The sequence below is a fragment of the Bubalus kerabau genome, chromosome 10, assembly GCF_029407905.1.
Source record: "Bubalus kerabau isolate K-KA32 ecotype Philippines breed swamp buffalo chromosome 10, PCC_UOA_SB_1v2, whole genome shotgun sequence".
Classification (NCBI taxonomy): domain Eukaryota; kingdom Metazoa; phylum Chordata; class Mammalia; order Artiodactyla; family Bovidae; genus Bubalus; species Bubalus kerabau.
The window spans coordinates 78,808,433-78,831,933 of NC_073633.1; the positions used below are offsets into that span (position 1 = coordinate 78,808,433).

The 23,501-nt window shown below is 34.7% G+C and overlaps 1 protein-coding gene and 1 long non-coding RNA gene across 7 annotated transcripts in view; one reads left to right on the forward strand and one right to left on the reverse strand.

Annotated features, from left to right (window-relative positions):
• Positions 1-21,867, reverse strand: part of LOC129621635 (uncharacterized) — a 154,731-nt gene extending 132,864 nt beyond the window's left edge. The window contains exon 1 of the long non-coding RNA XR_008699574.1: positions 19,751-21,867. This is a non-coding gene — a long non-coding RNA (uncharacterized LOC129621635). The remainder of the gene's footprint in view (positions 1-19,750) is intronic.
• Positions 1-23,108, forward strand: part of HIF1A (hypoxia inducible factor 1 subunit alpha) — a 47,009-nt gene extending 23,901 nt beyond the window's left edge. For all 6 annotated transcript variants that reach the window (XM_055538266.1, XM_055538265.1, XM_055538267.1 and 3 more), the window contains 13 exons: positions 360-505; positions 593-677; positions 5,339-5,451; positions 6,028-6,230; positions 11,716-11,822; positions 12,949-13,096; positions 14,605-14,825; positions 15,378-15,664; positions 17,080-17,202; positions 17,349-17,773; positions 20,511-20,619; positions 21,173-21,299; positions 21,784-23,108. In XM_055538266.1, the coding sequence (XP_055394241.1) occupies positions 360-505; positions 593-677; positions 5,339-5,451; positions 6,028-6,230; positions 11,716-11,822; positions 12,949-13,096; positions 14,605-14,825; positions 15,378-15,664; positions 17,080-17,202; positions 17,349-17,773; positions 20,511-20,619; positions 21,173-21,299; positions 21,784-21,935 (2,246 nt within the window). In that variant the 3' untranslated portion in view covers positions 21,936-23,108. The remainder of the gene's footprint in view (positions 1-359; positions 506-592; positions 678-5,338; positions 5,452-6,027; positions 6,231-11,715; positions 11,823-12,948; positions 13,097-14,604; positions 14,826-15,377; positions 15,665-17,079; positions 17,203-17,348; positions 17,774-20,510; positions 20,620-21,172; positions 21,300-21,783) is intronic.
• The last annotated feature ends 393 nt before the right edge of the window (positions 23,109-23,501 follow it).

Genomic DNA, 23,501 nt, shown 5'->3' on the forward strand with positions numbered 1-23,501 from the left:
CAAGGACATGATAGGTCTAAAAATTAGAAATCAAAAGTAATTGGAAATTACTTTTAGAAGGTGGTCATACTCTCACTTCTTTAACATAACATGATATCCTTTTTTTTACCTGCTTTTAAAGCTTCAGTCAGGAATGTTAAGATATTGGCCTCCCTCCCCCTCTTTTACTCTTGCCATACTTACCTACCTACCTATATTTATCTTACTTTTAATGACATGACCCTTCTCTTTTCAGTGGTTTGCCTTGCTTCATTACTTTAAATAATCATGAAAAGCAGCTGGCACATCTAAATTTAGTCTCTGTTCCTATCATTTAAGTATAAAATTTTAACCATTTTTTCTTCTTGTGCCTTTTTTAGGTGATTTGGATATTGAAGATGAAATGAAGGCACAGATGAATTGCTTTTATTTGAAAGCCTTGGATGGTTTTGTTATGGTTCTCACAGATGATGGTGACATGATTTACATTTCTGATAATGTGAACAAATACATGGGATTAACTCAGGTAAAATGCCCACATATTAAGAGCTGTTCTGTATGTGTTTATGATTTTGTTATAGATCTAACTTTTTAAATGTTTTTATTTTTACAGTTTGAACTAACTGGACACAGTGTGTTTGATTTTACTCATCCATGTGACCATGAGGAAATGAGAGAAATGCTTACACACAGAAATGGTGAGAAGAAAAGTTTTTTGTTTGATTTATTATGACAGGTGATTTTACTTGATTGGATACTATCACTAATCTTAAAATTTTGCTATTGTACTAACCTAAGGCAAAACTTCATTTCATGCTTAATAAAATGTTACTGTTCTTTGTTATATCTGTTATTCTATTTTTTAGGAATTTCATAAAAATACCTACGTTTTGAAAAAAGCCCATCTAATTCTGTAAATAATTATAGAGATATAAGACTTGATAAAATAAAATGGAAAAATAAATAAAAATCAGGACCAAGTAACATTAAGGCAAGGAAGTCAGTCATACAAATAATAGGATTTTACATAGTTTAATATTAAAGTTAAGGTGCCAGTTTGGGTTCAAGCTTCTGAATGCCCAAGAAAAAGTTCACCAAATTTGAAAACATAACTGCTAATTTGACCCCTTAGATTGTTCATAATAATTGAAGACTATATAGTTCAGTTATGAAGTATTATATTACGGATGCCCTTGCGTTTTTTGTTGTTGTTGTTGCGTTGCTAAGTCGTGTCCAACTCTTTGTGACCCTATGGATTGCAGCACTCCAGATTGTCTCTCACTATCTCCCTGAGTTTGCTCCAACTTGTGTCCATTGAGTCAGTGATGCCATCCAACCATCTTGTTCTCTGTTGTCCCCTTCTCCTCCTGCCTTCTATCCTTTCCAACATCACAGTCTTTTCCAATGAGTATGCTCTTCGCATCGGGTGGCCAAAGTATTGGAGCTTCAGCATTAGTTCTTCCAGTGAATATTCAGGGTTGATTTCCTTTAGGATTGACTGGCTTGACCTCCTTGCTGTCCAAGAGACTCTCAAGAATCTTCTCCAGCACGACAGTTCAAAAGCATCAATTCTTCGACACTCAGTCTTCTTTACGGTCCAACTCTCACATCTTTACATGACTACTGGAAAAACCATAGCTTTGACTATATGGACTTTGGTCGACAAAGTGATGTCTTTGCTTTTTAATATGCTGTGTAAGTTTGTCATAGCTTTCCTTCCAAGAAACAGGCATCTTCTAATTTCACGCCTGCAGTTATTGTCCACAGTGATTTTGCAGCCCAAGAAGAGAAAATCAGTCACTGTTTCCACCTTTTCCCCTTCTATTTGCCATGAAGTGATGGGTCTGGATGCCATGATCTTAATTTTTAGAATGTTGAGTTTTTAAGCCAGCCTTTTCGTTTTCCTCTTTCACCCTCATCAAGACTCTCTTTAGTTCTTCTTCACTTTCTGCCATTAGAGTGGTATCATCTACGTATCTGAGATTGTTGGTATTTCTCCCAGCAGTCTTGATTCCAGTTTGTGATTCATCAAGCCTGGCATTTCACATGATGTACTCTGCATATAAGTTAAATAAATAGGGTGACAATATACAGCCTTGAGGTATTCCTTTCCCAATTTTGAACCAGTCAGTTCTTCCATGTAAGGTTCTAACTTGCTTCTTGATCTGCATACAGGTTTCTCAGGAGACAGGTAAGATGATCTGGTATTCCCATCTCTTTAAAAAAGACCTACTAGGACCTTTAACTTTTAGGAATGAATTGTTAAAAATAATCAAATGTTCCAAGACTTGGGAAAAAAGTACTTTGTGCATTACAAATCTTAGCAAATAAAGTCTTTTCATAACTGTGCCTTAAGCAGAGTATATGGATCATAATTTGATCTTTCTTTCACGACTCAAAGTTACCACACTGAAAATTTGTCACTGTGCTCTGCAGTTGTTCTTTGTAGGTCTCCCATTTAAGTATGTTTGTTTGTTTCTACATTAAACCTCATTGATTATTGTCAGTCTTTTTTTATGGTTTTCATTTTAACCTCATCTCATTTCTACTCAAAGTTAACTTTTATTTAGAGATTATCTGTGCCAGGACACTGTTTTCTGCATTTTTTTGTGTGTGCTTTTACTCCTTTAAAAACCCTATGAAGTTAAAATTTCTATTCTACGAAGGAAACTGAGTTACAGAGTTACTGAGTAACTTGCCAAAGATTATTTGGTTACCACAGTGAGGATTAAACTAAGGTAGAGTGGTTCAAGTCCATACTCCTTAGTACTTTAGAGCTCTTTCCATGTTCACCAACTCTCAATACATTCCTACTGCCATTTCTTACCTTGGAGCCCTCTTCTTTTAATTTCATGTTGTGTATTTACTGTGAACTTGGAAAAGCAACTGCATACTTTTTAGAATTTTGTGTAAAGGAGGAGTAAATATACTCTGAGCAAAGACTTAAGTGGATTGTTGATGAGTTTAATATATAACTTCTAGTGTTTCTACTTTGACGTTGTATTGGCAGCTTATTGCTTCCCTTGGTCTAGACTATAAATGCATAGATATTTGGAAGTCTTATTTTGGTTTGGTGATGATGTTAATGCATTATTCTAAATCAGATCTAGTCTACTTATTAGAGCTTAGATGTATGTTTTTAACCAAATGCTTTTGTTAAAGCACATGTACTACTCTTATTGTAATAGATTTGTGATTTAATTATGAACTTAAAAAAATAATTCCTAATGGTGGTTAGTGAATTTCTGATATTTTGTTGGGAAACAAAGATGCAGATTTTCACTTTTAGCAAAGTAGGGCTGCTACAGTACAGTACATTTTAATGATACACTAAGAGCCTATGGTATGCTTATACAGCATAGTCCTATTTCATTTAAATTCTAAATAGAATTTAGAGTTCATTAAATTATTGTAAAGTATTTATTTTTATAGAGCTGAAAACTTAGTTGTTTAAAAAATTTTTTATTAAGAAAATGCTAGTAGTTTTCACTTACCTTAGTGTTAAATTTATCTTCATGTCCCAGTTGAAACGCTTTAGGTTTCCATCGGGCAGTCTAATTCAAGTTTAGATTATGAAGGACTGAAAATACCTTAGAGACTTTACATGTGGATCTCTGCTGCTACCACAAGGACCCTTTCCCTGCCCCTCTCCCCCCGCCCCAACCCACCCCATACACACACTCCTATTCCATCACCAAGGCCATTATCATTCTTGTCGCATCTTTTTAACATTCACTTTCAGTTGCTTCTAGGGAGGGCAAATTCAGTCCTATTTAAGTAAACCTGAATCACTTGTATCAGCACCAAGACTGTCCCAACTTGCCTATGTTCCATAATTCTGAGTATGAACTAGAACTCTTCTTTCTCCAGAGTCCAGTATTTCTAGCTATGCAAGCCTAAATTTAAATGTATTCTTTTTGACTTGACTCTTTCAATATACTAGCCTTAAAATCTCCAGATCTTTTTTTAAGTTCTCTTTTCCCTTATTTCCATTAATCTTCCAAGTTTTTATAGATTCTACCTCTTTATTTGTCTTTTGTCACCCTTTTTTTCACTTCTACTGCCTGCTGCTCAGCCCCCCGTTACCATCATTATATTCTAACACACATATATTGCTGCTATATTAATGTTCCTTAGGTTGCTATTTTGCTTCCCAACTCAAAATTTTGGGGAAGCTGCATTTGTATATTTAAGACTGATGTAATTGTGACACCCATGGCCCTCTCTAGTTATAGCCCTAACCATCCCTTCTAATTTTGATTACTCTTCTGTATGTACTTTATATTAGAGTCAAACTGAATTATGCACACTGTTCCCCAAATGTGTGATGTTTTTTCTCACCTCTATATTTTTCACTCTTCCTTCTGCCCAAATGTTGTTACTCTACTTACTGAAATTCTAATGTCTCTTTTTCTGAGAAGGACTTTTTGATTTCCCCTTGACTTAAAGTTATCTCTTGATCTCTCTTTGTACTTTTATCAAGTGTTCTTGTAAGTCTTGAGCATTTACTTTACATTGTGTTATTGTCACTGACCTCACTATATCTACTCAATTTTTAACTTCTTCAAGACAGGCATTGTGTCTTGTTCATCTTTATATTGCCTGAGATATCCAGTCCAGATCCTGAATAATAAATATTTGAATGAAGTACTTGGCTTGAATCAGACTGATCAATGAAGAGAGGAAATCAAGTTGCTCTTTGTTAGTTGAGTGTAATCTCATTTTATTAGTTATTGAGGCTTAGAATGGGAGTAAATACACTTCAGGTTGTTTAATTCTAACTTTGCTTTGAAAAATCATTCAATATGTTTTTTTCCCCCTAGTAACAAAGTAGAGATAATTTCCTCCTTGCTTTACAGGAAGATTTTAGAAAAATCAGATATATAAAAATGTTATTTGGTATTAAAAAGAAATTTTATATTTTAAAAGTTCTATAAATATACAGAATGTTATAAATTGAGCTAACACATCTAGTAAAAGTTCGGAGGAGTTTGCTTAAGTTCTTTTTTTGGGGGCGGGGGTGTGCTTTATGCACTGATAACACAGTTAGGGAGCAAATTCATACCATGTTTATATTTCTTTGTAATCTGACCAACTCTACTGGCTTGAATGTGCAATGATTAAGTGTTATTCTCATCTCGCCATCTCAGGGAATCACTGCTATTGTGAACCCGTTACTTACTACAAGTGCATTAAATCCCTTGGAGGTATTGGAGTGAGCAAAGCAGGTGTGACGCATTGTTCTCATATTGAGATTTTCCATTGAATAGCACCTAGGTACTGGGCACTGTGCTACTTCTGCTGTAACAAATTTGTGTATTTAATTATGTTTTTAAATTTTATTTCATGTTTTCATTAGGCCTTGTGAAAAAGGGTAAAGAGCAAAATACACAGCGGAGCTTTTTTCTCAGAATGAAGTGTACCCTAACTAGCCGGGGGAGAACTATGAACATAAAATCTGCAACATGGAAAGTAAGTATAAAAATGATCTGTGAATGCAGCTGATTTCTAGATAAATTAATGCATCTTGACATTACTAGTATTAAGACAGCATTAGAACTGTGAGGGAAAACTTATTGTTCCTTTGTGTTTATAGATTTGATATCCAAAAAAGTTTAGTAATTCATCAGTTAAGAGGCATGAACTTAAGTTATGTGCACATTTGGCTTTGCCAACTACCCAGTGTTTGAATCTTGATACACATTAATATTTTATTTATTGTTGTATCATTTCTTTGCTCAGTTTTGAAACATCATCATCAGAGCAAGAAATAACCATCAAACAGGTATAGTGGCCAGATAAATGAAAAACAAGCTCAGATTTGTATGAAGGGAAATTTTTCCAAAGACTAATCTTAAGGTACCTGAAGAGTAGGTCATGGGTGGTAGTGTAGAGAAAAACACTGATTTTCAAAAATATAGTGATCTACTAATGATAGGAAATTTTATCAAAGCTTACTTGCCATGTCAGACTCAACTGTCTCTGCGTTTTGTTTTTTACTAGCATAAGTTTTTTTTATAAAACTGCTTTGTTTTTCTTCATACTCAGGTACTTCACTGCACAGGCCATATTCATGTATACGATACCAACAGTAACCAATCTCAGTGTGGGTATAAGAAACCACCGATGACATGCTTGGTGCTGATTTGTGAACCCATTCCTCATCCATCAAATATTGAAATTCCTTTAGACAGCAAGACTTTTCTCAGTCGTCACAGTCTGGATATGAAATTTTCTTATTGTGATGAAAGGTAAGTGAAAATATAACTTGAAATTTTTAATTAGTCCACAAAATTGTTTTAACTGTTGACTATAGTGAAGACTGAAAGCTGGAAGAAAAATAGACCTCTTTAATAAATCTAGTTCTCTAGTTGTGGTGTGCAGGCTTCCTTCCACTTAAGTTGAATACAATCATACATCCTAGAATTTCGTAAAATTAACTTGACAGATTAATTCAACCACATTTATTGAACATTTACTGTGTACCATGCATACTTACTCTAGCAGGTGCTATCCGGTGATTATTAAGATGAGGTTTTTTTCCTTTAGGTATTCTAATTTATTTAAAGAAAAAAAATATATATATTTCAGAGACATACAATACATAATTTGAGGAAGGATTACTTCTGGTTGTGGACTAGAAAGGAAAGCCTTTGGTCATCTCCTCATCCTACATATTTTTCCTGAGCAGCTTTATCCTTGCTGATGGCACTGTTTTGTAGATTTCTATCCATAACTATTTCTGTTTAATTGCCAATTTGATATTTTTATCTAGATACATATTCTTCTGTATTATAAACTAAATATTTCCATACCTGATTGAACCACTCCTATCCCAAAACAACTTCAGAAACAGTTTTTCCTCTTACAATACCTGTCATGATTAATATACCAGTGTAGACATATAACTCCAGCAAAAATTGGAAAGTCATCCTTAACTTTTCTTTTGCTCACTGATCTACATTCTGTTTCAAAATCTTAATAGATTTACTATGTATGTCTCCTCCATTCCCTCCTTCCACTCTTGCTTTCCTGCCATTGAGTTCTTCAGCTCATTATTACCTTTGGCTTGAACTGTTGCCATTAAGTCTCCTAACTGCATCTCTGCCAACAGATTTGTGCCCTTTTAATTCATCCAGGTTTCCAAGAAGTGAACTTCCTAATGTGAAAATCAGATCACATCTTGTGAAAATGCCTCATTGCTTCCTTTCATCTTCATACACGAACTTTTGTTTATAAAAAATATTAGAAGGGTAGGAGATTTTTATTTATCAAAAGAAGACATGCGTTTTGAAAAGCTGAAAGAAAAATAGACCTCTTTAATAAATCTAAACTTCTTAGCATGGCAAGGAAAGATATTTATGATCTGGCCCCTGCTGACTTCTCCCCCCAATTTTTTTTTTTTTGAGGAGACTTTTATTTTTGACTGTGCTAGGCCTTTGTTGTGGTGCACGGCCTTCTCTAGTTGTGGTATGTAGGCCACAGGCTGTGGCATGTGGGATGTGACCAGGGATCAAACCCGTGTCCCCTGCTTTGGATGGTGAATTCTTTACCATTGGACTACCACGGACGTTCCTGATTTCCCCAAATTAATCAGGAGGATGGGAAGACCCTTCTGATGTGGCCCTTAATATCCTACTTCCAGAGAACTCCACATGCTATTTTGTTGTCTTAGTACAGTGATAGTTTTCTTAACTCCAAACACAAACTTAAAAAAACTACTGTTCCTTATATGTGGTCTGTCATAGCCTTTTTTCTGTTTTGTAATTATTTGCTTGCTTGTCCCATTTTTTACTGTAAAACTGTAACATAGTGGCTGAAGGCATAGGTTTTGTAACTAGACTACTAAATGCTGACTTTGCTGCCTATATCCAGATGATCTTAGACACATTTCTACTTTTCTTTGAGCATCAGTTTGTCACAGTATAATACATGTATTTGTATTATCTTAAAATTGAACATTATACAAGAAAATTGATTTTCAGCCCTATCCTACTGGGCGGGAAAATATGACAAAGCACTGGCTTTGGAATCACATCATTCTTGATTCAATCCTGGCTTGTAGTCCTGGTACCTATAGTGCAGCCTGGGTGTTAGAACTTAGCTGTTTTAAATCTCATCTTCCTTATCTGTTAAATAAGAAAGAAAGAAAAGAAAGGGAAGTCGCTCAGTCATGTCTGACTCTTTGCAACCCCATGGACTGTAGCCCACCAGCCTCCTCTGTCCATGGGATTTTCCAGGCAAGAGTACTGGAGTGGGTTGCCATTTCCTTCTCCAAATAGGGTCATGCTTCAGAAGGCTGTGGTAAAGATTATAAGAGTTCGTTGAGTGCCTAGTGCACATAGTGACTGCTTCACCACTGGGGTTAACTTTAAGAAAAATGAAGACAGAAATGCTAAGAGATATTTTATGGTGTTTGGTGCCAGTATTTATATCAGTGCATGATAGAACAGATATGCCCATCCTTCTTTAGAAACTATTTTTATGTTTTTGAACTCAATATATAAAGTATAGGGGTGGGTTGGGAAGAAAGGAAAGTGATGGAGTTAGAATGATAATGAAAGGGAGTGACATTGCCCTTCTGGTTATATCAGAAAGTTAGCAAAATGGTCGTGATAGAGAGCTAAAAGCAGCCTGCTTAGAGACCAACCAAGTAAGATTTTGAGTCTGACCAGGAGATAGATGTTTTCTGGTTACTCTTTTTAGAACTTCTCACAGCTATACCCATTAAGAACCAACATGGAAAAAATTTTGGAAAAATTTGCTTTCTAGAACTTCTCACAGCTATACCCATTAAGAACCAACGTGGAAAAAATTTTGCTCATTATTGAGGAATTCTAACATATCAGACTTCTTACATCCAAAATATCCCACAAATAACCATTATTTATTGTACTAATTTCCATTTGTAATCATTCAGACATTTGAGTAGCTACTATGTTTGTGGCACAATAACGTATTGAGGTAGAAATGAAGCTTAATATTAAATAGTTCCTGCCCCATAATACTTAGAACAAATGAATTGTGTACTGCATAGTTGGTTTAGATTATAGGTTTATAGTCCATTAAAAACACTTTTTGGTTAAATTTTCCTGATCACTCCTCCCCCTTTGGGTACAAAAAGCTAACGTTAAATTAACTTTACCTTTCTCCCTCAAATATGAATAAAATTGACCTTCTAGGAAACCATGTTGTTATATTTTGACATCCTTTGTCCCTTAGTGATAGAGGTACCTCAACTCAGATTGAGCACTGATTGACATCTGATTAAATCAAAGAGCTCCTCAACATGATATACAAAAATGAAAGTGAAGTCGCTCAGTCGTGTCTGACTCTTTGCGACCCCATGGACAGTAGCCTACCAGGCTCTGCGATCATGGGATTTTCCAGGCAAGAATACTGGAGTGGGCTGCCATTTCCTTCTCCAGGGAATCTTCCCAACCTAGGGATTGAACCTGGGTCTCCTGCGTTGCAGACAGACGCTTTACCGTCTGAGCCACTAGGGAAGCCAAAAGCTCTCATTAATCTGATTTTCCTGCCTACTTCTGCAGCCTCACCTCCCCACTAGCCTGCCTGTACAATGTCAAGCATTTTCTTATCTCTGTCTTTGCTTTTAGTATACTTTCTTCCCCAAATAATTTATTCTCTCTTTGACTGTCTTCTATACCAACTCATAAGTCTCCTATAAGAAGCTGTCCCTCATCCCCATGATTCCTTATCATGGACAGGGGTGGTTCCTCTGATTCCTGCAGTATTACTATCACTGCACCTGCCACATAATTTCTTAAGTAGTATGGTTAAGTGCACCAGAAAATTCACCATAGGTTGAGTTTTTTTTGCCTTTGCATTTTCATATCTAGAACAATGCCAGGCACATATGAGAAAATATTAAGGTTTAAATAATGAAAAAATTTTAATTCCATGAGAATTTTTAAAAATATATAACCCATATAAGACCAATTAAAATTATATTGGTGGCTCAGATGGTAAAGCATCTGCCTGCAATGTGGGAGACCTGGGTTCAACCCCTGGGTCAGGAAGATCCCCTGGAGAAGGAAATGGCAACCCACTCCAGTACTCTTGCCTGGAAAATCCCATGGACAGAGGAGCCTGGTAGGCTACAGTTCATGGGATCCCAAAGAGTCGGACACAACTGAGCGACTTCACTATTAAAGCATAATTAGGACTGTTGTGATTTTTTTTTTTTTTTAAGCTTTCCTTGTAATGCTGCCACCTAGTGTTGATGTGTTTAGAGATAGCCCTTAATAAACAATTTTGGATTTTGGCTTAGTTTGCTTTCAGTTCAGTTGCTCAGTCGTGTCCGACTCCTTGCGACCCCATGGACTGCAGCACACCAGGCCTCCCTGTCCATTGCCAACTTTTGGAGTTTACTCAAACTCATGTCCATTGGGTTGGTGATGCCATCCAGCTATCTCATCCTCTGTCGTCCCCTTCTCCTCCTACCCTCAATCTTTCCCAGTATCAGGGTCTTTTCAAATGAGTCAGTTCTTCGCATCAGGTGACCAAAGTATTGAAGTTTCGGCTTCAGCATCAGTCCTTCTGATGAATATTCAGGTCTGATCTCCTTTAGGATGGACTGGTTGGATCTCCTTGCAGTCCAAGGTTGAGGTGTTTTGTTTTTTTTTTTTTTTTTTTTTACAAATAAGCTATTTATCTATTTATTTATTTTGGAATAAACTATGGCAGATCTTTCCTTAAGGTGTGACAACAAACAGTATTACTTTTATACATTTCTTAGGATAAAGATACCTCCCCTGTGTGTTTTCTAGAGTTAGTTGGTTTTTTATACTTTTGTATACAGTATATTACATAACTTTTACTTGAACCTCAGTTAGAAAGTCCTTTGAATTCTAAAGCCTGAGAAATCAAAGAACTTAACTCATCTTTTGCTCCCAGAAGAGGAGAGACTACTTCTGTTAGCATGATACTATTTCTCATGAAATAGGTTCCATTTCAGACTATGGTTAGAGAGATGCATAAAATATAGTCTGTGTCCAGACTGAACTGCTAAGGAACAGAATGGGTAACTGAATTACTTTCTAGTTCATTTTCAGTTTGATATCACTGTTTCATCTAAGATGAATTTCTATAATTTTTTGTAATTTCAAAAAGTAAGTACAAGAGCATCTTCCCAAACCAACATAATAAGAATTTATTTAGTTCCCATATTAAAATTTCATCATAGATATTGATCCCCCAAGGTGTGAAGCCTTGCCTAGGAGAACTGTCACATAAAGAATCTGATTTTATACGTATACACACAAAAAGAATCTGGTTTTATGGTAAAAATAATGTTATGGGTTTAGTCTATATTTTAAATTAAATATCATTAACTGCCTTTGAAGCTTTTATCAGCTTTTATCATTTAATTTAGCAGTCCTTCATAACTATTATATTAATTTATTGCCTTATTACCAAAAGTATGTACAATAAAATATGATAAAAGTAGGTAACAAGTTGAGGTGAAGGAGATATAAGGGTTAAGCAGTAGGGTGAACCCTTGGAGCTTAAAGGAATGCATGGTGCTGCATTTAGTATCTGTAGAGTTACTAAAGGTGAGGTATAAGTTTATTCAAACAAAGAAGAATGCTCTTTATTTTTGAAAATTCAATTATCCATAAGATTAATGCATATCAGATACTCTGAAGAAGCAAAATTTTATTCATTAGTTAGTTTATGTCAGTTTTATTCTTACTTATATTTTTTACTTAACAGAATTACAGAATTGATGGGATATGAGCCAGAAGAACTTTTGGGCCGCTCAATTTATGAATATTATCATGCCTTGGACTCTGACCATCTGACCAAAACTCATCATGATAGTAAGTATAGACATTCTAATTATTTAACTGTTGCAATTTCTACTGTTTGGTTGTATATCTGACTTTTTGGTTAAAATTAACCCAATATTCCTAGACCAAACATTTGAATAAACCTCTTCTTAAGTAATCTAGATCATTAAATCTTTGTTTCATATTTGTTATAACTAATACCAGTTAAAGCAGAATCATTTGATAATATATGAAACTACCCTGGCATTTTACAAAGACAAAAAAATATAGACTATTATAGCATCATTTTCAGAACTCATGGCTAAGTATTAAGAACAGTTAACACAAAGAAGGCACTCAGAAAATAACTGTTCAATGGATTAATGAATGTGAATATGATCAACATCATGCACAGTTAGTAGAAATAAGTAGCCTTGACATAGATGTAATTCTCAGTTTTACTCATATGAATGTTATTTGAAGACTGTGTGATAAGTAAAACTTTGGAATTTCTCCCTGGCCTGTTTAATCTGTCCCTAAATATGACTTCCCAATGTGATTGGGGATGCCTGAATGTCACTGAGTTAGCATGATTAGCCTTGAACTATAGAATGGGCCTCAGTCTGCATCAGGGTCTCAATACTCAATGATAACATCATCATGTTTATCTAGTACTTCTTCCAAATCAATAATTAAGATTGCCTACATTGCCAGAAGACTTTAGCATGATACCAATTGAAATTCAAATATGCTAGCACAACTATTTGAAGCATCTTTGCTTCTCTGGAAACTATAGCAGGAATTTAAGGAACTGGTAGCAGTGCCACTTTCTTGAATGTTCTCAGTAGAATTAGTTATTCATTCTTTAATATTTCTGATATGTTCAACATGTAAGTTGTTAAAGGAGTTTTAGTCACTGCTGTCCTTCATTCCTGGCTTTCATCTTATTTAAAGTGAAGGTTGGCAAGAAAGGAGTGTATTTGGGGGATTAGAAGAATGGAATAGGTACTTTTTCAGCTATCCTGGGGTGTTTTCACTGTTTCTTAATTTAAACAGTTACAACTGATTAAACATTTCTCTTTTTCTAAAACAGTGATCAACATTCTGCATTTATTCATTCAACTGAAAATTTAAAGTTATTTTCTCTACATGACACTTTTTTCCTTTTCACTCCTAGTGTTTACTAAAGGACAAGTCACAACAGGGCAGTACAGAATGCTTGCCAAAAGAGGTGGATATGTCTGGATAGAAACTCAAGCAACTGTCATATATAACACTAAGAACTCTCAGCCCCAGTGCATTGTATGTGTCAATTATGTTGTGAGGTAAGCTTGGAAAATAAATATTTGGGGGCAGCAAGCAGTAAGTCTTTGAATGCTCTTTTCTTTTATAGAAAAGATTATAAATGATAACTGAATTTTATTTTCACGTTTCTACCCAATTACCGTTTTCAGTATTCTGAGTTTCTAAGCCAGCTATCTTTCACTGATTCCACTAATTACCATCAGTAGCTAGTCATCCCCATCCTTTCTACTCCCATTTAAAAAAAGACCTTGAAAAAAATACCACATCTCTGATGGATTAGTTTGTTCTAGTCATACAGCTATCATCATAAATTATCTCAAGGCAACTATATTATTTTTATAAAAAGAATTCTGGCCCTGGAATAGTTAGGTTTGTGTCATAGCTTTGTCCCTCATTAATTCCATGACTTGGGGAAATCTCATTTCTCTGAATTTCATCCATTTAGGAGAGATGATAAAACTTACCTCTCAAAAGGTTAAAATGAGGATTAAGTGAAATTATTTGTGAGATTACTATAAAAGGCTGTATGATGGGACACATGACTCTTGTGTATTCATGAACTCTTAGTGGACTAGCTTGTGAATATTGTGGCTATCAAATTTCAGCTTGTTGACCTCTGTGACACAAACCTCCTCCATTTTAGCAATTACCACTTTGTATTTTAATTGTTTGCACACTACTTTCACATTGGGTTTTACACTGCCTAAAGCAAGGGTTAGATATTTTGAAGTTTGAATCCTCAGTTCATTTAGTAAACACTTAAAGGTTGTTGATTAAAGCAGCAGTGGTTCAGTGGTAAAGAATCTGCTTGCGGATGCAGGAGACCCTAGTTTGATCCCTGGGTCAGGAACATCCCCTCGAAAAGGAAATGGCAATCCACTCCAGGATTCTTTTCTGGGAAATCCCATGGGTAGAGGAACCTGTTGGACTACAGTCCATTGGGTTGCAAAAGGGTCGGACATGACTTGGCAACTAAACAACAACAAAATTAAGCGAAACATGAAGATGGAGCTGTTGTTCATCATCCCTCTTCAACTCTATCCTGTAGGTGGTATCACAGATCATTTTCTTACAACCAAGGAAAAAACAGTGCCCCTCTGCGAAAGGACCTTTGTCATTTATATCTTAATATTCTAGGACCATCCTTAGATCATGCTTCATATATTAGTGTCCAAGAGTTCTGTGTTAATTTCATTCCATGTGGGCACAAAAGATCTGTTTATTGTCCTACATGTACTTGACTATTATATTTCTTTGTCACCACCAATCTTCTCAAAGGGATAGCTGAAGTTTCTTAATTGAAATTAATCAAATTTTTGAATTATCTTGTATTGTGAATTTTAATAGGTCTTTATTTCATATTGGGATTTTAAACCCTGAACATGACCAGGTAGGCATGAGAGATGTTTTAAGGCATCATTCCATAAAGCAGAATTTTGAATTTTTTTGAAAGACATTTCAGAGTCCTTCTCCTCCAACATTGTGTCAAGTGGTCATTTAAGAATTACTAATCTCTCTTTTTTAACAGTGGTATTATTCAGCACGACTTGATTTTCTCCCTTCAACAAACAGAATGTGTTCTCAAACCAGTTGAATCTTCAGACATGAAAATGACTCAGCTATTCACCAAAGTTGAATCAGAAGATACAAGCAGTCTCTTTGATAAACTTAAGAAGGAGCCTGATGCTTTAACTTTGCTGGCCCCAGCTGCTGGAGACACAATCATATCTTTAGATTTTGGCAGCAATGGTGGGTCTTTAGTTATTTTGTTAATTGCCTAAACTTTACCATTTGTTGTTGATAATCATTTGGACATTGTGGCCTAGGGCCCTGTGATTTGGAGATGGTGCTTCAGTGTCTTTAGGGCGTCTCTCCTTCCTGCTTCTGACTGCTCTCAGCTGCTCTCTTTCTGCACCCTGCTGCCATGTTTTCTGCACAAGTGGGCAGCTATATGCAGCAGCCATAAGTTGAGCTAAAGAATAAATAAGGAGTTGTACCATAATATCACATATTGAAAAAGAAAACTAATTTCAAACTAGGTTAAACTTTAATGAATAAAAGGTATGAGAAGGTTGGAATGCAGGGGTTTTTATGCTATATAGATTACAGAAGTTGTCAGTAGTGGATTGGTAGGATAACTCAGACTTACAGTTATACCATAGTATCTGCAGACTTTTAGATTAAGTAAAATTTGGTAACATTTTTGTAACAGTCAACTAGACAAACCTTTTGTAAGAGGGGACATAAATTTCTGTATATGTTAAAATCTAGGTAATCTTTAAATTGATTTTTCCCCTACAGACACAGAGACTGATGACCAACAACTTGAGGAAGTTCCATTGTATAACGATGTAATGCTCCCCTCATCTAATGAGAAACTGCAGAATATAAATTTGGCAATGTCTCCATTACCTGCCTCTGAAACTCCAAAGCCACTTAGAAGTAGTGCTGACCCTGCACTCAACCAAGAAGTTGCATTAAAGTTAGAACCAAATCCAGAGTCACTGGAACTTTCTTTTACCATGCCCCAGATTCAAGATCAGCCAGCTAGTCCTTCTGATGGAAGCACCAGACAAAGTTCACCTGAGGTAGGTGTCATAATATAATTAGAAAAGAATAACTTATAGATTTTAATGTTTGGGGATGTATTTGTAAATTTGAACCACGTGTCATAGTTTTGTTTATGTGACTTTTAGCACTTTTAAAATTACTGCAAAAGCTATGCCTACCTTTGACCTCAGTCTCATGTTTCAGGCTCAAAAACAGGAATGTGGGAAGGAGATGCCTTAACATAAGGCAAAAGGTAAAACATACATTGCTCCTCTGTGTATTTAATGTATCAGCAGGACAATAAAAGTCTTGAATTTAGACATCCACAGAGGACAATACTGTGTGCTTATGATTGCTCCAAGCCCATTCATATTACCCTTTGAGTTGGAGAATTATCTAGTAGCAAAGGGCTTTGCCCAGTTTAGTACAATTTCCATCACTGTATTGACATTCTGTGTAAGTATTATATGAAAATACCAAGTCTTACCCAGGGTAAAAACTTAATATTAAATTTAAGTTCTGTCTTGATATTAGTTTTCTCATATACAGAATAAAAACAATCTTTAAGGGCTAGCTGGGCCAAGACTGAAGGTATCAAATAGGGCTCTATATCCCAATCTAGACATACTTGATTTCAGAGCTTCTTATGTCTAAAAACATGCTCATGGATGGGGACTAGTAACTCATATTTGAGTATTATGAGTTGATAAATGAGGCTCAAGTAAGCCTTTACAAATGATACATTATTTTACATTAAATATTTATTCATTCAAACTGGCAAGCTAAAAGTAGGAGGTCTGACATGTCATAGCCTTTCAGAGAATGTGTCTGTTCTCTGGGGGCTCAGTTTTGTCTAGCACAAAAATGTTGGAATCATTTTGTTTCTGATCCAACCAAAATAAATCTAACAAAAATGTTAAGATGAGGAAGGCAAAAGTTTATGCTTAGAATATACAGCTATTGTTTTTTGGTTAGAATTCTTGCTGAAAACTAAACTAGTACTACATTCATTAAGGGGAATACAAGTAAAGAACTTCAGTCTGCAGCCCTGTCCCTACTCCAGTCCCCAGATTTGCTGTGCGATTTTTAGGTAGATCACTATAGCAACGTGGCCTCAGTACACAGCTAGATTCCAGTGAGTGTATCATCTAGTTATTGGCCAGCTAGGTACCCTTGGGAGTTGAACTATTAGGTGAGTTTTATTCTTTAGAATAAGCAGATAAACACATCTTTTAATTTTATAAATGATGTTATGTACAGTTAGAAATGATTATACTGACAAAATTATAAGTGTAAGTTCAAAAATTTAATTTCTCACTAGTTAGATAATTTGATAGAAGAGAAGAGTTCTGTTGTGTATTCTCTGAGATCAGGTTTGCAAATTCTAACAACTAGCAAAACATTTATGCAAGCTTCCTCAGAGAAAAGTAAAATATATTAATTCTTTTTACAGCCTAACAGTCCCAGTGAATATTGTTTTGATGTGGATAGTGATATGGTCAATGAATTCAAGTTGGAATTGGTAGAGAAACTTTTTGCTGAAGATACAGAAGCAAAGAATCCATTTTCCACTCAGGTATATAAACTTGTTTATTATATATATTATTATATATATTTTCTATTAAAATTTATTAATTTTTATTCTCAAGTGGCTGTGGGTTTAACTTGTTTTTGCTTCATAAGGTATGGCCATTGTAAAAACTCATGTATCTTATTTTAAAGGACACTGATTTAGACTTGGAGATGTTAGCTCCTTATATCCCAATGGATGATGACTTCCAGTTACGTTCCTTCGATCAGTTGTCACCACTGGAAAACAGTTCTACAAGTCCTCAGAGTGCAAGCACAAATACAGTATTCCAGCCCACTCAAATGCAAGAACCTCCCATAGCCACCGTCACTACCACAGCCACCAGTGATGAATTGAAAACAGTGACAAAAGATGGTATGGAAGACATTAAAATACTGATTGCATTTCCATCTCCTCCCCACGTACCTAAAGAACCTCCTTGTGCCACAACGTCACCATATAGTGATACTGGAAGTCGGACAGCCTCACCCAACAGAGCAGGAAAAGGAGTCATAGAACAGACAGAAAAATCTCATCCAAGAAGCCCTAATGTGTTATCTGTCGCTTTGAGTCAAAGGTACTTATATGTAACATTAAACTTATAGTTTGGTCATTATTCTTAAGGAAATGTGTATGATGGTAAATTATTTTTAAAGATAGCAAACTTTTTCATATTTATACTTCAAGGAACATAAAATTGACATACGAATTCTGAACTTAAAACAAGCACTCAAAAAATTGTTTCTAAATTAGCTTGTGTATTACTTTATAGTCACATCACTTATCTAAGTGTAGGAGTAGGAGGGTCTTCTAATACCTCTAAAAATAAAATCCAGCCAGTAAGTTCTATAAAGGTATAAAAGCTGGCCCAGTTTCTTGCAATTGCTTAAATCAGACTAGTTAACTATCCTCTCGGAGCTCTTTTTAAGCTTACCTGAAGAAAAGATAACACACATCCCAACTTAAGTATGTGTGTTAGTTGCCCAGTTGTATCCAACTCTTTCCAACCCCATGGACTGGAGCCCACCAGGCTCCTCTGTCCATGGAATTCTCCAGACAAGAATACTAGAGTGGATAGCCATTTCCTTCTCCAGGGGATCTCCCAACCAGGGACCAAACCCAGGTCTCCTGCATTGCAGGCAGATTCTTTACCATCTGAGCCACCAGGGAAGCCATTCCAACTTAAGGGTATTAATAATTCTCCATTCCAAATTGAACTTGATGGTCTTTAGTCCTCAGCATTCAATACAGATACTTAATAAGCATTTAAAACTTTTGGATGTATAGTTGCAGCTGTATTTATACACACACATATATATATATAGTAGATAACTATGTAGTTATATATAACCATATTATAACTATTGCATTTTGTTTTTCATTTATAGAACACTAGCTATATCATAGATTATATAGGTTGGTTTTTGGAGGGTGGTTTGTACTAGGCCTTGGTTGCAGCATGTGGGACCTAGAGATCAAACCCATAGAGTTGGAAATGGATATATTGATAAGTACATCCATTGGGTGTGCACAGTCTTAACTCTTAGACCACCAGGGAAGTCCCTAAGTATTAAAATAGGTTTTTAAGAGGTACAATAGGAATCTAAGCATGTTTTATGACATTGCTTCTATGGAGTTAATTTGAGCAAACATGGACACCACCAAAATTTTAAGTTATAATTTTGGTGTATGATTTGCAATACGATTTGATGTATTTTAAATTTGAGGCTATAGTCAGAGAAAACGAGTCAGTGGGGCAGTGTGTGGGGACAGAAACGATTCCTTCTCCACAGTGCCTAGACTGAGATGTCAATAGCAATAGGAAAAAGCACTGCCATAGCCAGAGCTTATGGCTTTTTCTCCTGCCCTGCATCACTACTTTGACCTAGAATGCTAGTAGAGACCTTTTCCCAGAACTTGGAAAAGATCTTGCAACTTAACAAAGAAGTATTCTACATTACTTTTCTACTGTATCACCAACCAACTTTGGAGCTCCTCTGGGCAATGACAGTGTTACTAATATTTAACTCAGTACCTAACATGGAGTACTTGCTTTATAAATGGTTATTGGATGAAGAAAAGAATGAACTTAGCAACAGAATTAGCAATGATCTGTAATTTATAGTTACAGAGATGAGATTTTTCAGTTTTCTAAATAAGAAAACCAAAGTCCAACAAACATCTAGTCAAATTAACAATTTTTTTTTTTTTTACATTAGTTCCAATACAGTATGCACTAAACACTTTAAGAAACGAATTTACCTTTCAGAACTATATGGAAGCTTTTTCTTTACTACCTCTCTTGGTAATTTGAAAAAATCAAAGTGCTGTATCAAACCAGACAACTTGAAGTTTTAAAGATCAAAAATAAACTATTAAAAGTACTACTCTAAGATGATATTTACATGATAGACTGAGTTATCCTTAATAAAGATAACGTGTATATAAAAATTAAAATATGCCTGTCTATATATATTGAAGGTTTTATAGAATTTTTTAAAAATACAAAACAAGACTGCATGTAGGAGAGCAGTTATAGTAGTACCTCACTTACCCATACGCCATTCTCAACTAGATGAACAGAGCAAGGATCTATTATCATTATGTTGGGGTTCGGGGTAGGGAGCTGGTTCTTGAAAAGACAAAACATATAACAAAATTGATGTACTTGACACATAAAACAGTTCTTTACTGTTTACTATTAATTTTAGTTGCAGATAGTTCAAGTTTGATAACCAGATCAATACTGAGGGCAAAACAGCTTAGTGAGAAGATCACTGGGAAGGAGAGTGGGTATTAGGAGACCTACAGTGTGCTTCCATATTTGCAGCTAATTAGGAACAGAGCAAGTTACCTAACAGGCCTCAATTTTTTCATTTATAAAATATGTATTATATACGTGTATTATCTTGGGGACTAGAGCAAAGCTAAAATGAACTAATGAAGATACAATGTTTTATAAATAGTGAAAGCATTATTCGAATGTGAAACTGATCTTGTATTACAGTAGTCCCAAGAATATGTATGTATTAGGTGGAATGAAAGGCCAATATTTAACTCTTTAACATCAATTTAGTTCTGTTCACTTCTGTTTTATAAATAGGGTAATGAATAGTTTAGGAAATTTTGTTTTAAAAAATAAGCTTTGACTTTTAGGGCAATAAACTTTAGTATAATCAGGAAAACTCTTATGTATAACATTATATATCCCTTAATGTTGGAAAATAGGCATAATATATTTTGTTTAAAAAGCTAACGGGATATTTTTAAAATAAATAAAACAACCATATTTTTTATTAAAAAATTGTTTGCAGAACTACTGCTCCTGAGGAAGAACTAAATCCAAAGATACTAGCTTTGCAGAATGCTCAGAGAAAGCGAAAAATTGAACATGATGGTTCACTTTTTCAAGCAGTAGGAATTGTAAGTGTGACAGCATGTTTGCTTTTCTATTCTAGCTGATGTGCTATTTCTGAGTTAGATATATAGGTAACTCTTTATATCTTCCAAATAATAATGGTACATTCTCAGAAGTTACACATTGGTTTCTTTCACTTTGTACATGTTCTTTCTTAAAAGTACAAACATTTAAAGAATACAGTCTCAAAAAATTCCAAACACTAGAGATGTATTTAGAGCAAGTATAGTTCTCCCCTCATTCCACACCATCACTACCAAGTCTCTTTCTCTTCCCTTTTGGTTACTTTCCCTTCTTATCCACAGAACACAGTCAGTGCTAGTATAACCCATACCGATATTTTCAGACCAAATTAACTGGAAAGCATTTTTACATAGTTGTCATATGAGTGGCAAATGAATTCATCACAGCAGTATTAAAAAATAGAATTTAAATAACTGAGAGCAGTCTTTAAGAATCTTGCCTATGTATTGTTAGCAAACTTATACTGATTTCAAAGTCCGTGATTTAAAAAAAAAATTCAACATAGTAAAATTGAAATAATTTTACTGTTTTCAGGGAACATTATTACAGCAACCAGATGATCGTGCAACTACCACATCACTTTCTTGGAAACGTGTAAAAGGATGCAAATCTAGTGAACAAAATGGAATGGAGCAAAAGACAATTATTTTAATACCCTCTGGTTAGTTTACTCTTTCTTCCATTAAATATCACAAAGAGAATTAAAGTATATGAAACTTTTATTTAGGAGCTTTACTCCAAGTGAGAGTGATTTCCATTCCTTACCAGGATTAAAAAGTAAGGTTGCATTTTATTTGATCACTAATAGTTTCCAGATGGAACTCTGAATTATCTTCTTTGATCTGTGTCTGTGTGCTATCAATAATGAATAGAAGCTGAAACTTGTATATTTTAATGCCTTTTTCTAAATTGGTTTAAATCACTCCTCTGTGCCTTCAAGGTTCTTTTAAACAGTTGTGACATAGCACCAGTAATGCTTGTTTGCACTTTCTTGATTACATAATTGTAGTTTTGCCTAACAGACTAAAAACCCTTCTAGAGCTAACTGGCCTTATTTTCCCCAATACCTAGTGTATAGTTGCTGTTTAATAATATTCATTGATTAGATGAATGAATACTTAGATATATATCTCTTTGTTTTTCAGATTTAGCATGTAGACTGCTGGGGCAATCAATGGATGAGAGTGGACTACCACAGCTGACCAGTTATGATTGTGAAGTTAATGCTCCTATACAAGGCAGCAGAAACCTACTGCAGGGTGAAGAATTACTCAGAGCTTTGGATCAAGTTAACTGAGCTTTTTCATAATCTCATTCCTTTTTTTGGACACTGGTGGCTCATTACCTAAAGCAGTCTATTTATATTTTCTATATCTAATTTTAGAAGCCTGGCTACAAATACTGCACAAACTCGGTTAGTTCAATTTTGATCCCCTTTCTACTTAATTTACATTAATGCTCTTTTTTAGTATGTTCTTTAACGCCAGATCACACACAGCACATTTTCGTAGCTCTTCGGTATTTAAACCATTGCATTGCAGTAGCATCATTTTTAAAATGCACCTTTTTATTTATTTATTTTGGGCTAGGGAGTTTGTCCCTTATCGAATTATTTTTAATAAGATGCCAATATAATTTTTTTAAGAAGGCTGTAACCTTTCATCATGATGAGTTTAAAAAATTTTTACTCAGTTTTTTCACATTTTACATAAACAATAATGATTTGCCAGCAGTACATGGTAGCCGCAATTGCACAATATATTTTCTTAAAAAAATACCAGCAGTTACTCATGCAATATATTCTGCATTTATAAAACTAGTTTTTAAGAAGAAATTTTTTTTGGCCTATGAAATTATTAAACCTGGAACATGACATTGTTAATCATATAATAATGATTCTTAAATGCTTGTATGATTTATTATTTAAATGGGTAAAGCCATTTACATGATATAGAAAGATATACATATATCTGGAAGGTATGTGGCATTTATTTGGATAAAATTCTCAATTCAGAGAAATGATTTGATGTTTCTGTAGTCACTTTGCCAGCTCAAAAGAAGACAATACCCTATCTGTAGTTGTGGAAGTTTAAGCTAATATTGTGTAATTGATATTAAACCTAAATGTTCTGCCCACCCTGTTGGTATAAAGGTATTTTGAGCAGATTGTAAACAACAAAAAAAATCATGCTTTGTTAGCAAAATTGCCTAGTAATGTTAATTTGCTCAAAATTTGATGTTTGGTTTTATGCACTTTGTCGCTATTAACATCCTTCTGTTTTCATATAGATTTCAATAATTGAGTAATTTTAGAAGCATTATTTTAGAAATATATAGTTGTCACAGTAAACATCTTGTTTTTCTATGTGCATTGTACAAATTTTTCATTCCTTTTGCTCTTTGTGGTTGGATCTTCTAACACTAACTGTATTGTTTTGTTACATCAAATAAACATCTTCTGTGGACCAGGCCCACTTTGACCAGCTTTTATGTTAAAATAATATTTGTTTCAACACATCCAACTCATAAAATTGTTTACTGACAGTTTAAGTATTTTATATTACATTATTCTTGCTATTTCTACATTTACCCTATTGCCATCACTTTAATTTATACTGTGTCCCTAACTGTAATGTTAAATAATAACAAACCATAATATTCCATTGTAAAAAATATGCTTTTAGAAAACTGTCATTTATGAATTTATGGACCTTTAATTTATTAAAGTAAAACAAAATTTTAATGTTTAATATGAATGGGATGAATGAAACAAATCCTTAACATTATAGTTACATAATTTTGTAGGGGTTAGAAGTTCCTTGTAAGATTTCCAATCTATTTTCACTCACAGATGAAGCTATTT